General features: G+C 42.0%; 1 protein-coding gene across 2 annotated transcripts in view; it reads left to right on the top strand.

Moving 5' to 3' along the window:
• The window catches only part of LOC127051761 (alpha-1-antiproteinase 2-like), a 298,892-nt gene extending 286,218 nt beyond the window's left edge, over positions 1-12,674 (top strand). Inside the window, exons 2-5 of one of the 2 annotated variants that reach the window (XM_050954486.1) lie at positions 3,138-3,486; positions 5,557-5,827; positions 8,389-8,536; positions 10,843-12,674. In XM_050954486.1, coding sequence (XP_050810443.1) covers positions 3,252-3,486; positions 5,557-5,827; positions 8,389-8,536; positions 10,843-11,034 — 846 coding nt within the window. In that variant the 5' untranslated portion in view covers positions 3,138-3,251 and the 3' untranslated portion in view covers positions 11,035-12,674. Of the gene's footprint in view, positions 1-2,828; positions 3,487-5,556; positions 5,828-8,388; positions 8,537-10,842 lie in introns of both variants that reach the window. The other variant, XM_050954485.1, reaches the window with a different exon arrangement.
• Positions 12,675-15,784: the final 3,110 nt, after the last annotated feature.

The following is a 15,784-nucleotide window of genomic DNA, read 5'->3' as shown; positions in this document are numbered from 1 at the left end:
AACTCTATGAAAGTTAATCAGTCAGCCACAAAAACAACCAAGCCAGGGGAGAAAAAAAAACCTATTATAGTTAGGTAGCGCAACATAAACTAATCAAAAATTTAAAACAATACAGAAAATTGGAATTCATATGGACATACAGCTGTAATTGAAACATCTTGTCTGAGCCACTAAAATGACTTCTTGAACAGGGACATTCAAACTCAATATGTATTTCACATTCCAAGTAAATATGAATTGGCTAATAAATCTGTCCATATAAAATTCCGATTGTATGTTTAGTGTTAGGCACTAAAAGAGATGAGAGTGAAGAATAGTGGTGGCTTTGATGTGAAATAAAATATTCATTGATATCAATGATAACTAGATAAATTGTGACTAGAGCTGAGTAAATAGTTCACAAAGAATAATTTATCCAAATGTGCCCAAAGCATAGGCTTGAAGAGAATCTGTGAACAGATTAGGCTTAGCTCTGGTTCATGTGTTATGAGAGTTGATTTCTTTTCAAATGATTTTATTCATATTGTCTGGAAAGTATTAGTGTCAAATGTTCAAATTAGGAGCTTTGTAAAACTAGTCAGATAAGTCATGAGGTATTGTTTCTGTGTCCTGACTGGATGAGAACACAAGAATAGCCATTTTAAATAATATGTATGTGAATGTTAAACTTGATTGCTATGAACACTTGCAGATGTTCTGATTTTCTGCAATATTTGCAAACAGAAGTCTGCTTTTTACAAATATTCATGCTTCTAAAACCCAAGGGATCAAATATTTGCAGTAAGACAATAAAAAGATACAGACACAAAGTGAAGCATATTCCTTTAAAAATGTGTGATTATTCACTGAAAATATTTTGTAATACTTGCCCAGTCCTAATTGCAATATTTTTCTATTTGTGCAATGTAACATCATGGCAAGTGGATATTAACGGGATAAAATAAATCTGCTCCCTCCAGAGAGAGAGCCAAGAGACAGCAGTGAGCAAATACCTTTGATAATATTCTTTGGAGTTGAGTCCCTGCTGGGATGCAAGGCCACTGTTGGTGCAGAGACCTTCAATTTACACCTTCCTGAGTGAAATTTAGTGAATGTGGCCCTGTATTTCTCAAACCAATTCACAACCCTTCTGCCATTTGTTTGGCCCAGCTGCAGGTAAATTCATGTTTAGAAAGGAGTTCAGCTCTGATACTCACATCCAGATTAAGATTCCAAACTCACTTGATGATGGGTTTATACAGTTGTTAGCAGACAAAATAATGTACTTCCTGCAACCAGAAGGAAAGAAGGCAAACAGAAATGGGTTGACTTCTATGGGTCTGATCTTAAACCCATTGAAGTCAACAGAAAATAATGTCATTGTCTTCAGTGAGTTTTTGATTATGTTCACCCGTGTTATTCTGGGACATCTGCCCTCTGAGGTACAAAATACTAGGGCATCTTCCTGCCCTTCCTACCACATACACCCTGGGTACTACCTGACCATCCCACTCATAGGAGATGGCACAATCCACACAAACTTCTGCTCCTGGGGTTGCCATAGCTACTGACCTCATCAAGCGGGGAACAGCATTTGCTGAATCCACCCTGCTGCCACCTTGCGGTCAATCCCACAGACAGTACCTGTATGGTGGTAACTGGCCACTCCCAGACCCAAGCTTTTCCTATCCTGCTTGCAGCTCCCAAGCCAACCCATCCCTGCAGCTCCCAGACACTCTGGAGACAGAACTGTGCAGGCACTGCTGCCCCATGGCTCCCCCACCACATTCCCTAGGGCTTTAGGGAGCCTGCAGGAGTGTGACTGACAGCAATGGGATTTTTAATGTCCTGAGAAGACTTCTGGATTTCCTGGGACAGCTACCTAAAAAAAAGGGATGACCCCAGGAAAACCAGGAGAGTTGGCAACCCTAGTTATCAGGCCTATGGTATGTTGGAAACTGGAATATTATTCTTGACCAAGAAGTTAAAGAGGCCTGTAAAAGGAAATTAACTTCTAAAATGTCCCTGAGTGTGAAAAGAAAATATTTTTTTTGCAATGTTGAAAAAATGAACCCATTCCAGTGGGTTTACTGGTTTCTGAAGGGAAGAACATTATTTCACTTTCTTTCTAGATGGGGTTTTTCACTGAGGTATCTCACTGTTACACAGAGTGTAAGAGTTTTGGGGTTTGCTATAAAAAGCCAGGCATCCTTTGTTGAAATGCAGCATCTTGTAAACCTGACAATAATTAGGGTATTTAAAAGCAGTGATGGAGGAACCAGTTCAGAGGCAATAAGAACCAGTCCAGACATGTCCTCTCAACTTATATTCAGCTTTCGACAGTGATTCCTGCCTGCCTAACTCTTCCCCTTTTCTTGACTCACAAGATTTCTGGATCTCTTAACCCAGTGGCCCTCCTGTTGTGAACAATCTTAGAGCCTTAGTGTCAAAAGCAATCTCCAGCACTGTAGTATTTTGGATCACTAGAGGTGCCATACTTTAGACAGGCATGTGTCCATACGAGTAAAGTAGCATCCACTGCATAGTCTCCCCTCTACGTCCTTTGGCCTAAATTAAATACACAGCATCTTCAATGACCTACCCTTGCTTTTTTGGCAATAACACTGGATGGTCATGGGGATGAGAGAGGTGGAGCAGAGGAGGATCATGTAGGAGAATTGCAGGGAGGCTAAGCGAACCAGTAAGAACAGAGTTGGGCCACACAAAAATTTAATCATTGAAGAGATAATCACAAGATCACCTATTATATGGGGATGAGAGAGTAATTTTGTACTAGGTTTATTTATTTATTTTACACTTACTAACCAATTTGTTTTTGCCACACACAGTAATTCCACTGGAAGATGAAGCCCGCCCTCTACCTGTGTTTGTTACTTGCTGGGCTTCACGCTGTTGCCCATTGCGATCACCTGCCTGACCACAATGGACATGACCATCATGAAGGTACAGTTCATGAGGAACACCATCATGTAGGTGACTGCCTCAAACTAGCTCCTAGCAATGCTGATTTTGCATTTAGACTCTACAAGCAGATTACCTCAGAAGCCCCTAAGAAGAATATTTTCTTCTCTCCTATTAGCATCTCTACTGCCTTTGCAATGCTGGCCCTTGGTGCTAAATCAGACACTCTGACTCAGATTCTGGAAGGACTTGCCTTTAATCTGACAGAACTTCAGGAGAAGGAGATTCATGATTGTTTCCATAATCTCATCCACATTCTAAACCATCCTGACAGTGAGCTCCAACTCGATATGGGAAACGCCTTGTTTCTAAAAGAAAAACTAAAAACACTAGAGAAGTTTTTAGCTGACACCAAAAACCTGTATGAAGGAGAAGCTTTTAGTATCAACTTCAAGAATACTGCAGAAGCTCAGAAACATATCAATGATTATGTAGAGAAGAAAACACATGGGAAAATTGTTGAATTAGTCAAGGATCTTGATCCAGAGACTGCAATGATTTTGGTTAGCTATATCTTCTTTAAAGGTAAGTAGACATATACAGACAGATGTCTGTTTAATACGTTTTAGATGGCTGAGTATGAACGGTCTTAGAATCTAAGACAAGAAAACTACAGTTCTTTTTTATAATCTATAGGGATCTGTACAGATTGTTATTCTTGTAAACTGACCTATCTTGACAGCTATCAAGTCATTCAATTATGATTTCAAATAAGTGTGTTAACGTAGAAAGAAATGGGTGGAAAACCAAATGCCTACATCCCTGTTCACCGAGCTGTGAGAAGCAGCTGCAGGCTCACTCTGCTATGAGAGGAAACATGAACTGCTCCCTGTAGCACAAGGCACACAGCAAACTTACATCATCACTGAATTTTGAGGCAAAGGGAGGCCCATATCATTCCTCCACAGGTAAAGAATTCATCTGGAAATAGAGTTTGCTTTAGAGAGAGTTAGTAATAAGTACAATGTTGCACCCCTCACTTCTCCCCCATTTTTGCTTGTGAGCATTAAGGGATGAATGAACTACCTGATCCTTCTTATCTGTCTCTTTCAAAGGTTACATGATTGAAGGGTGGCCAATTTACTGCAGACAAATATTTTTCAGACATGTTTTGTGCCTTGTTAGAACTACCATTGCTGCTGCTACAATATGGCATTGTACAATGAAACTAGTCAGTGTAAGCAAAGTAAAGTGAGTTTTAATGCCCATTATAGGCCTGATCCAAAGCCCACTGAAGTCAATAGGAGTCTTCCCACTGAAGTCAATGAGTTTTGGATCAGGCCCTTTGACCACAACACAGCTAAAGTGAGCTTCATATATAAAATGTTGCACTTACCGTACAGTGAAACTACGGATGTCTCCACAAGAGAATGTGAGCCTGTGACATCTGAATTGAAATCCATATTATTCAAGTGGGTTCGAAAGAAAGTAAACCAGGTCCCAAGTCTAGGGAAAAAATCACAATTGATCTTCCCAACAGCACATAATTTGGCCTCAATTAATCATAAACCCACACAAATAGAGTAATTTGTCTTTCCTCAAAACTACAGTTTTAAAAACATTTAACCATTCATTCAAAGTTATATGTCGGGGCAATACAGAGATGCCCCTATATTATTCTAATAAAGGAATAAAAATAGTCTCGTGATTAGAGCACAGGATTAGGAGTCTGGTCCAGTTCCCATGTGTTTTAACCTCTCTGTGCCTCCCTGACTATGAAATAGGGATAATAATACTTCCCTATCTGAGTGGGGTATTGCTAGGGCCCTACCAAATTCACAACTATGGAAAATGCGTCACGGACCATTGAATCTGGTCTCTCACTGTGAAATCTGGTCTTTTGTGTGTTTTTACCCTCTACTATAGAGATTTCATGGGGGAGACCAGCATGTCTCAAATTGGGGGTCCTGACCCAAAAGGGAGTTGCAGGGGGGTCGTTAGGTTATTTTAGTGGGGTCATGGTATTGCCACCCTCACTTCTGCACTGCTGCCTTCTGAGCTGGGTGGCTGGAGAGTGGCGGCTGCTGACTGAGGGCTCAGCTCTGCAGGCAGCAGCACAGAAGTAAGGGTGGCAATACCATACCAGGCCATCCTGACTCCTGTGCGGCTGCTGGCGGTGGCTCTGCCTTCAGAGCTGTTCAGCTGGAGCACCACCAGCAGCAGTGCAGAAGCAAAGGTAGCAGTGCCGCAACCCTCCCTACAATAACCCTGCAACCACGCTCCCCAGCTTCTTTTTGAGTTGGGACTCCTACAATTACAACACCGTGAAATTTCAGATTTAAATAGCTGAAATTGTGAAATTTACTATTTTAAAAATCGTGTGACTGTGAAATTGACCAAAATAGACTGTGAATTTGGCAGGGACCTAGGCATTGTAAGGCTTATTGTAATTCCTTGATGTTTCTGGGGTGTTCCACTATGATTAGGCATTTCTACAGCCTACAAATAAATACATGTTGCAAAACAAATAATCCATTATAAATAAAAATTAGCTTTTAAATTACATATACACATAACCTTATATGGTTCACCAGGACTGTATGTCTAATTCCTCTTTTCCAGAATATTCAACTGCATTCTCTTTCTTTCTGTTAGGCAAGTGGGAAAAACCTTTTTTGCCAGAGGACACTAAAGAAAGAGACTTCTTTGTGGATGAGGAAACAATCGTTAAAGTTCCTATGATGCACAGAATGGGCAGGTTTGACCTCCATTTCGATACGGAGCTGTCTTGCACAGTGGTCCGACTGTATTACAATGGAAGTGCAACAGCATTTTTTATTCTGCCTAATAAAGGAAAAATGAAGCAGGTAGAAGATGCTCTGTGGAAAGAAACTGTGTCCAGATGGTCAAATGCACTCCATCTAAGGTAATCTTTTGGCAATCAGGTACCTTTTCAAAGTATTATGGAGTTGCCAATTCAAGTATGGAGGCATGGCACATCTGAAGTGCTGATGTACTTTGAAAAGTAAAACTGTGAAAATGACACTGTGGGGTTCCATGTTTTTATTGCTCAGTGACTCCAAATCAGACCTGCTCAGTTTAACAATTTTTTCTCCTAATTGCCAACCCTGTAAACTCACCCTGAGCTTTCAGAGTCAAACTGGATTCTTTTTTTGCTCAGGCATTCCCATCAATAAAGATCCTGCAATTGAAATATATTTAATCATTCTTCCAGCGGTGCATGGGCTGGAATAGAATCCAACTTTCTCTCCCAGAGCTACATCGGCTCTGCAGGGCTGTCAGGAATATAAAGTAGTAAACGTGTGTTTGAGTCACTAATGTAATCAGTTTGGTTGATCAAGAAGATGCAATTTCCACAGTGACTTTTCAGGATAGAATTGCATTTTGAAGTATCTTGACAAATTGCCAGTGGTATTAACACCATACATAAACCAGAATCACAACTAACAGAGAATTCAATCACACGGTTGTGTAGACCATAAGAATCTCATTCTTTGAAACAAGTTAAGAAAATTATGACAAACTCTTTCACCTAGAAGACAAAGGGGCAATGACAGGCACAAAATGTATTACTGATTCATTTTCTAAATCTGAAGATTTAGAAATACTAGAAATACTTGTTATAGACTTGTATATACTGTGACAGGATCAGGCCTGATGGCTACAGAAGAGTGATAGAAGGCAGATATTCTTAACCTTTATTCTGCCTTTATTAGGCAGAATAAAGGTTAAGTAGGTCCCCTTTCCCAGGGTAAGGTAACAGGGAATGTTCCAGAACAATCAGGAGCTTTCTGGAAACAATTAAGGCAGATAGGCTGATTAGAACACCTGCAGCCAATCAAGAAGCTGCTAGAATCAATTAAGGCAGGCTAATCTGGGCACCTGGGTTTAAAAAGGAGCTCACTTCAGTCTGTGGTGCACGTGTGAGGAGCTGGGAGCAAGAAGCACAAAGAACTGAGAGTGAGAGGGTGTGCTGCTGGAGGACTGAGGAGTACAAGCATTACCAGACCCCAGGTGGAAGGTTCTGTCGTGACGATAAAGAAGGTGTTTGGAGGAGGCCATGCGAAAGTAGTCCAGGGAGTTGTAGCTGTCATGCAGCTGTCACAGGAGGCAGTATAGACTGCTGCAATCCACAGGGCCCTGGGCTGGAACCCAGAGTAGAGGGCGGGCCCGGGTTCCCCCCAAACCTCCCAACTCCTGATCAGACACAGGAGGAGTTGACCCAGACTGTGGGTTCCACCAGAGGGGAAGATCTCTGAGGCAAGCAAATCCGCCAATAGGCGTAGGACCCACCAAGGTAGAGGAGGAACTTTGTCACAATACGTTACAAGGATCAGTGAATTCCATGATCAACAAGAGTTATAGTTATCTCTGGATTTCCTGATTTTCTAGGCTTTTATTTTTCAAGCTATAATGTTGTGATGAAGTTCTCCTAGTCCCACTCCTGGAATCAACGCCGGCTACAACTTTCCACTGCTGCAACTTGCTGGTGAGAGAAGAGATGCTAGAACCCTTAGAGAAGTTGCCTCGGTCAAGTTAGCCCACTTTCTGAGTTCCCAGTTGATTTACTATTAATAATCAAGATAAGTCTATTTGCATCCATGGCTCTCACTGCATCTGACTGAACTCTTTTAATAAAGTCTTGTGTTTTAATAAAGTCAGCTATTTTAGCTGCAGTTTTGTAAAGCATTTGGTGCGGCATCTAATAAAATCGTACTAGATAAATTAGTTCACATTGGTTTGAATATGGACATGGGTTGAAGGAGTGTAATCAAAATGTGCTGATAAAGAGCAATATGGGCCTGATCCAAAGCCTACTGAAGTTAATTGGAATCTCTCAATATATGTCAGTGGGCTTTGGATCAGGTCCAAAGTCAAGCTGTGCCGGGAGTCCATTGAGGCAGAGATCAGTGTTAGTTCTGGTCATATTTAACAAGTAGGTTAACAATCTGGAAGAAGGTGGAAGAAACACACTAATTTGGTTTGGTGGTGCTAATTAGCTAGATGATACTAAAGGGAAAGGTGTTGCAGAAGTTACTCAGGATACTGAAATATAAAGCTTCACAGAGGAGTTAGAGATATTGGGCAGTAAATTGGATAGCAGCTGGTAATGTGATACTGACAAAAAAAAGTTACTGCAATTCTCAGCTGCATACTCTGGACCATCTTGGGCAAAATTCATCATTGGTGTAAGTCCACTGAAGAGCAACAAAAAATAAGAGAGACCACATGAACTAAATGGCCAATTTTAGACCTGATGTAAGGTGTGACATCAGAGATGAGTTTGACCCATTAGCTGCATCACCATTTGAAAACACTGGAAATCAGAGGGACAGTTAGTACTGTATACAAAGGAGCATGCCTACTCCCTGGGGTTTTCCTGTAACAGTCACAGAAGCTAAATAGCTTGTACACTGTATTCTGACCTAAGTGAAATATTTTAGCATCTTATGTTTCTTCTAACAGCTCAGCAAACCTGTACATTCCAAAATTTTCGATCTCTGCTACCTATGATTTAAAGCACCATCTCACCAAAATGGGCATTACTGATGTGTTCACCAAACAAGCTGATCTGTCTGGAATCACTGGGGACCCTGAGCTGCAGGTTTCAAGAGTAAGTTTGCAAATGCGGGGATTCTCTTTTCCTTTTCAAAATGCCATGTTAAAATGTACCTTGCTAAGCAGAGCATCACCATGTCTGATTGTCAGCCATAATGGGATGGATCCACCCCTGGCTTAACTCTGCTCAGATCAGAGGGTTTTACAGCAGGGATGAATTCTCAACAGAAGCTGCCAAAGGTACCTGGAAGATGCTGCCCAGCCTCCTGCCCCAGGAAAGCAAGATTGGAGTGCAGGCTGGCCACTCCAATAAGTCTGGAGGAGGTGCAGGCAGGGGGTAGGAAACTAAATGGCATCTCATTCCCCACAAGATGGCAACTCAAGGTTGGGATATCATGAAGGGGTGGCTCATAGAGAAGGAAAAGAAGATCTCAGGGTTAAGGGATACACTTCAGATAAGCATCTATGTTTTTGGACTAATTTCTGGAATTTAACTGGATGTCATTTATAGTAGCTGTTTAGATGCGTTTGCCCAAATACCTTCAGTTGTTTCCTTTCCCCCACGTGTAAAGAGACTAATAAAAGCAATTTAGATGCTTCTCTCATATTTATTGGTCTTAGAGGGCACAAGAGGTACTTACGCCTTGTGCTGGTCCTCTGCACACAGTTGAATTTCAGCCATAATCCCTCAGAAACCAGTTCTCCATCCCTTCCAGAGATCTTGGAGATCTGCGATTGAGACTGTCCTTTGAATATGGAAACAAAAATCTCCTTCATAGAGGGGAGGATCAAACAGATCCATCATGTCCAGTGTTGGGCACCACACTCTAAGCAACGTGGACAAACTGGAGTCCAGAGGAGAGCAAAGACAATGAAAAGAAGTATAGAAAACCTGACCTATGAGGAAAGGTTGAAAATATTGGACATATTTAGTCTAGAGAAGACAGAGTGGGGACATAATGATAGTCTTCAAATATGTAAAAACGTGTTATAACTAAAAGGAGGTATAGACCTATAACTAAAATTTTTCATTGATCAATTGTTTTTCATGTCTGCCAAGGGTAGACCAAGAAGTAATCAGCATAGTTTGCAGCAAGAGAGATTTAGGTTAGATAGTAGGAAAAACTTTCTAACTATAAAGACAATTAAGCACTGGAACAAGTTACCTAAGAAGGTGGAGGAATACCCATCATTGGCAGCTTTTAAGAAGAGGTTGATGAACATATGTGAAGGACATAAATCCACACTGTTTAGAGGTCAAGCATAGGAGTTTATTACACACAGCACTGGCAGAGTGTCACCTTGCTTATTAGGTTCAGAGACACTGCCAATTAATTGATTATAATAGAATATATAGATTTTCCATGGGTGGGGGAAAATGATGAGGTAGGCAGTTCCACAGCCCAGGATGGGTTTTGCAGCAAGACAAGATAGCACATTAGCCAATGGTTAAAAGGTTACATAATGTCTCTGCCCATGGTCTCAAATTAGCAATTTAACATTTAATTAATACTTTGATAAAATGCTATTAGTATAAAATATATGTATATTGAATTCTGATTTGGGGTCCATAGGAATGGAGCAACTCCTGTTCAACAGGTACATTCCTAGGGGTTAAAGCACAGAGACAGTGAAAGTATATGACAATACCGATTGTTTCCTTTATGTCTTAAGGCAGGCATTGGTCCCTTGGAAGGGAGGTGGGAGGAAGCCATATTTTATACTGATGTGCCAATTTTCATAAACTCAAGGTTGGATCTGTGGGAAGAACATTCCCTACAGAAGAGACTAAGAGACTGACACAATTGGAACAGGGATCTTTTGTTCAATTTGAAACATAATTATTCAGTTATTGCTTCAACATCTGGCATTTCTACTGACCAAGCATATCTTAGCAAAGGCAATGTAACCTTGTTTACCCCAGCTTTCTCTTAGCTGATCACTATTTGCTAGGTCTTTGGTCTCCTGACCAAACTCTGGACTTTGGGTCTGGAAAAGGGCTGGCACAATCCATATGCCAAATTGTTGTATAAAATGCACATGGATTTTAACCTTTCAATATGTCAGACATGGTCTAGATATACTTAATCCTGCCTCAGCGCAGGAGGGTGGACTAGATGACCTCTTTGGGTCTCTTCCAGCCCTGAATTTCTATGATTCGATTATCTTGTTTCTCAGAGATGTGGCAATGGCTAGAATAAGAAAATGTCCTCTCTTTCTGCAGTGTCTGTTCAATTCTGTCCATTTGCCCACTCTTCCCCAGGAGACTTTCTAAACACCTCTAGAAGCCATCAGAGTCATCTTTAATTACAAGCTACTGTTCTCTGCCCAGAACTGCAATGTGTGCTTTATCTCCCACAGGTTGTCCATAAGGCCGTGCTGAACATTGATGAGAGAGGCACAGAGGCATCAGCAGCCACTGCCATTGAAATAATGCCGATGTCGCTTCCTCTAAACATTGAATTCAACTCTCCCTTCCTGATGATTATTTTTGATAGAACTACCAACAGCGCACTCTTCATTGGAAAGATAAATAACCCTGCTGAACCTTAAGTGCTATCAATTCAGATGGCTCTTACTAAATAAAGAAGCTTTGCCACCTGAATTGACTGGTTATAAGTATTCCTTGCTTTCTTAGTGAATACATTCGCTCAGCATCAGAACCAATAACAACTGGTACTGAAAACAATAAATTGGGCTTATGCAGCATAGTTATCTGATGTGGGCAGAAAAAAGTATTTTTTAATTAGGACAGCAAACAAGAACCATTTCTGACAGCTGAGAATTAAGAGACTTAAGTAAGATTTCCCAGATTCTCCAGCACACAGCCATGGTGATTTGCATCACAATAGAAGCTTCTTATTTAATTTTTGGCTGTCAGCTAATGTGCTTTGGATGAAATGATGAACAATTTTGCTAATAGAGCAGAAGTGGTGTCATTCTGTCATAGCTGGAGACATAGCACTGTTCTGGGAAGTAAAGGGAGCCGGAGGTTGGGAAAGGAAGGAGAGAAGATAAGAGGCTAGCCTTTTACTAGGGTCACCATTGGGGATGGGCAAACCTATTTTAAAAGTACATAGGAAACTTTTCCCTCTTACCGCAAGCCTTTTCCCATTACCAGAATTGAGTGGGTACCAAATCTTCCTTTAGGGTCTGAAATGAGCATGCAGCTCCACATGAAACTGGAAGTGCTAATAATAAACCATTAAAAGGTTGTTCCCACAAGATGATGTAAATTCTGCAAGCCTGGATAGTTTGGGTGTGTATTTGAACTTCAACTCTGTTAAGGGTGCACCCATCTCATGAGTCAGTGCAGGGTTATAGCTAGTTGAGCATGGGCTGTGTTTTGACTGGTAATTATGCAGGCAGTGGGGAGTCCTCATCTTCCACTGGTGGACCTGGAGAAAGGATATATCTGGAGATACAGCACAGTTCAGCTGTTTCAATCACTCCTTTTAAAGGAGTTGAGGAATGAATATACACAATAGGCTAGATCCTCATAACCAGATATGCACTGCTGGATTCCACCCTAGTTCCAAGGCACAACTTAATGCAGATTTAGGGCTGTTCTAAGTTGTAGTTGCTGGTAATAACCTCCAAAGGGCTGCTCTGGCAACAAAGTATCAGACAGGTGTAGCAGCCACACACGCACTCCCTTTCTCCCACCATAACCCCGACAACAGGGTTGTCTCCGAGAGTGCAGAGTAGGAAGCATGCTGGCAACTCCACACACCCGGAGGGATCACCCCACACTGGAGGCAAGGCAGTCTCAATAAGGGCAAGGATATAGAGGACGAGTATTTAGAGGAGGAAAACATGAAGATGACAACAGTCTGGAGCATAGATTCCAAAGCCAGAAGGAACCATTTTGATCATCTAGTCTGACCTCCTGTATAACTCAGGCCACAGAACTTCCCCAGAATGATTCCTAGAGCACATCTTTTAGAAAAACATCCAAACTTGATTTAAATATAGCCAGTGACGGAGAATCCACCACCACCCTTGGTAAATTTTTCTGATGGTTAATTAATCTCATTGTTAAAAATTTGACTTATTTCCAGTCTGAATTTGTCTAGTATCAACTTTTCAAGCTATTAGATCATGTTATATCTTTCTCTGCTAAACCAAAGAGTGTTCCCCATGTAGATACTTACAGAATGTAATCGACTCACTGCCTAAGTTCTCTTTATTAAGCTAAATAAATTGAGCACATTGAATCTATCAGTATGAGGCCTGTTTTCTAATCTTCTAAACATTCTCGTGGCTCTTCTCTGAACCCTCTCCAATTTATCAACATCCTTCTTGAATTGTGGGCACCAGATCCAAACACAGTATTCCAGCAGCAGTTGAACCAGTGCCAAATTTAGAGGTAAACTAACCTTTCTACTCCTAGCTGGGATGCCTCTGTTTATGGACGTGAAATAGAGAGTAAAAGCACTGCCTCCACTTTCCCAGTTCCAAGGAACAGGAAAATATGTTTGTAAACCTAGGCAAATTGAACTTCAAGAAACATTTCAGCTTTAAGTTCCCAACAGGAAAGCTAACTGAGAAACAGCTGTTAAATATCATTTTTCCAGGTTGACACAGTTTCTCTAACTATAGGTGTGTAACCTACAAAAAGACAAAAAATATGAACATCCCTAACTAGGATTCCTGCCAGCAACACCTACAATGAATGCACATATGCTATGCAGTCTTGCTGGTTCCTTTTCTCACTCACGCCCATCTGTTTGAATGGCACCCCGGCTAGGATCATTTGCATTAGGGCATACGTAGCAACCATTTGTAAAGCAGCCCACACGATGCTGCAAGCACTGGATCTTTTTGAAAGAAACCTCTACTGTGTAGCACTGACATCACAAGTCTCTTCCTGTTTCATCACACCTATTGACATTTCATTGCTAAAAACCTGGCCACCAGAAAAGACAACAGAGACACAGGACTTATTTGTTCACTTACACAGGTGCACCTCAGTTGGGCCAGATCTTCAGCCAGGTAGTTCAGCAGAGTCCCATTGCCTTCAATGGAGCTACAGCAATTTGCACCAGCTGAGAATCTAGTTCAGTGGATTTCAGTGGAGCGACTTTTTGTTTACTCCAGGGCATGTGAGAAGAAAATCAGGCCCCAAAATTCCAGCCACTTGTGGCTGTGCATAAAACTATGTACTGTTATCTCCCTTGTAAGCCATTTTGCTGGAACAGAGGAAGCAATGTATATAGTAAAATATAATAGGAGAAAGGATTTCCCCACACAATTTCCAGGAGGGCTTTGAAGAATGAGAGGATCTTGACTTTACATATTACTTGCTGCAGAATTTTTTAATCCATATGTTTTGGGGTAGCCTTTTCTCTTTCATCCACAATATCCCAGCTCTCTAATAATTTTAAGCTCAATTCAAGGGTGGGATCCAGAACTTCTGGAGCATTTAACGGGCTTTCTTGCATACTCCATGAGACTGAATCTAGATTTCTATATGGATGGGAACAGATGCTTGTTGTAAAAAATACAGCAAGGAAAATATATATATAAACATCCTAGCAAAACCTATCTGTATGCATGTAAGTGGGGGCAGGGGGCTGAGGTGTGTGAGGAACAGTCCGTGAAGGGAATAGGCGCTTGTGAGTAGGGTTTGGGATGTATAAACTTTCAATTTTCTTAATCTTATATGGGATTTCCATGAACAAGGCCCAAAGCAGCTTTCTGCCTCTAGGTTAAAAGCTACTTCATGTAAAATGGTACCCTTCACCTTGTTAAACCATAAGGAGTCAGTTCCCAGCTCCTGGTCGGGAGAGGGATGAAGTGATGGTTGCAGGGAAGATGTGATTTCTTATTTTAGAAATGCTGAGAGGATGTATGGGAATGGAAATGTGAGAGATGTGCAGGTGTGGATGAGGGATAATGACCGTTCGTTGGGCTATTAAGTATAGTCAGGAATGTGTCAATGCCTAACAGACTTGGTGCTATCTGCACCTTCCAACTGTTATTTCAGAGAAAGGGCTGAGACCACATCCATGGGGTTATCTCCTGTTTATCCCACTCTTTTTATATTTTTGGAGCACACATCGCTTGCAGTGATGGCTATCGTAAAAACCTTCAGTTCAAGGAGGACTTTCCAAACTGACCTAGGGTAAAGCTTGTCCGACCTCAACCAGGCCTGGACCATGTTGTTGGGATCCAAGAGACATGATGCCCTGATCTGCTCAGAAGACCTTCACTTGGGCCTCTTTCTAAATTAACCCCTTTGTGCCTGACAAAGTTTTCAGAGGCATTGGAAGGAGAGGCTGATTTGTAGCTTCCAAACTGTGACACCAGAGAACAAAATGATAAAGGGGGAATGCCACCACATCAGCCAATTTCCTGCCAATGGCGAGATTGTGGAGTCCTGAGAATGAGCTTGCCAGACTTGTTCGACCCCTGCTCTGCCCCAGGGCCTGCCCCCAGTCCATCCTTTCCCCCAAATTCCAACCCTGTCCTGCCTCTTCCCACCCTTGCTCCATCCCCGCCGCATCTTTTCCACCCTGTTCTTCCCCCTCCCCCACCTCTTCCTGCCCCCATTCCTTCACCTTACCCCCAGTGCTTCCTGAATGCAGCTGAACAGCTGATCGCAGCTGGGGGGAAGGCACTGGGAGGTGGGGAGAGGAGCTGATTGGCAGGGCCTGCTGGCAGATGGGAGGGCTGCGGGGCAGGAGTTGATCTACAGGGCGGCAGGTGAGTACTGAGGACCCACTATATTTTTCTGTGGGTGCTCCAGCCCTAGAGAAGCCACAGAGTTGGCAACTACAGCTCCTTCTTTATTGACAGCTCACCGTTATTTTCCACTGCATTCTTCATGAGAGCCGGGCTTGAAGTGCACACAGGCACCACGCTTAGCAGAAAAGAGCAACAGATCTCTCTCTCGCTGCCTATGTCCATACTGAGCTGTACAATCTCTCTCTTTTCTTTGTTCCCCACCCTTTACTCCTTCTCTCCCATAATCTCTCTCTGTGACATCACAGATCAGACTTCTTCATTACATCTGTTCTTTGCATTTCCTCTCTGCACCAGTTCTTTTCACAGCCTCCCACTCTCACTCCCGCATTATAACACTTCTTTCCTCCCACCCAGAAGAAGCCATTTGTTCAGAAGGTAGACGCTCTCGCCTGTGCTGCCACACAGCCTACATTAGTCATCACACTTGTATTCATACACGTACACACACACAGAGAATGTTGTTGGTCTCAGGCTACAAGGAATCAGACACACGTTCTTTTCTTCCCTGCCTTCCTTTAAATCACAGCATGATTACCCACAGCTGGGAAATGGA

Source organism: Gopherus flavomarginatus, chromosome 5 (genome assembly GCF_025201925.1).
Source record: "Gopherus flavomarginatus isolate rGopFla2 chromosome 5, rGopFla2.mat.asm, whole genome shotgun sequence".
NCBI classification, from domain to species: domain Eukaryota; kingdom Metazoa; phylum Chordata; order Testudines; family Testudinidae; genus Gopherus; species Gopherus flavomarginatus.
The sequence above is the reverse complement of the archived record's forward strand: the minus strand, read 5'-3'. Positions and strand labels throughout refer to the sequence as shown.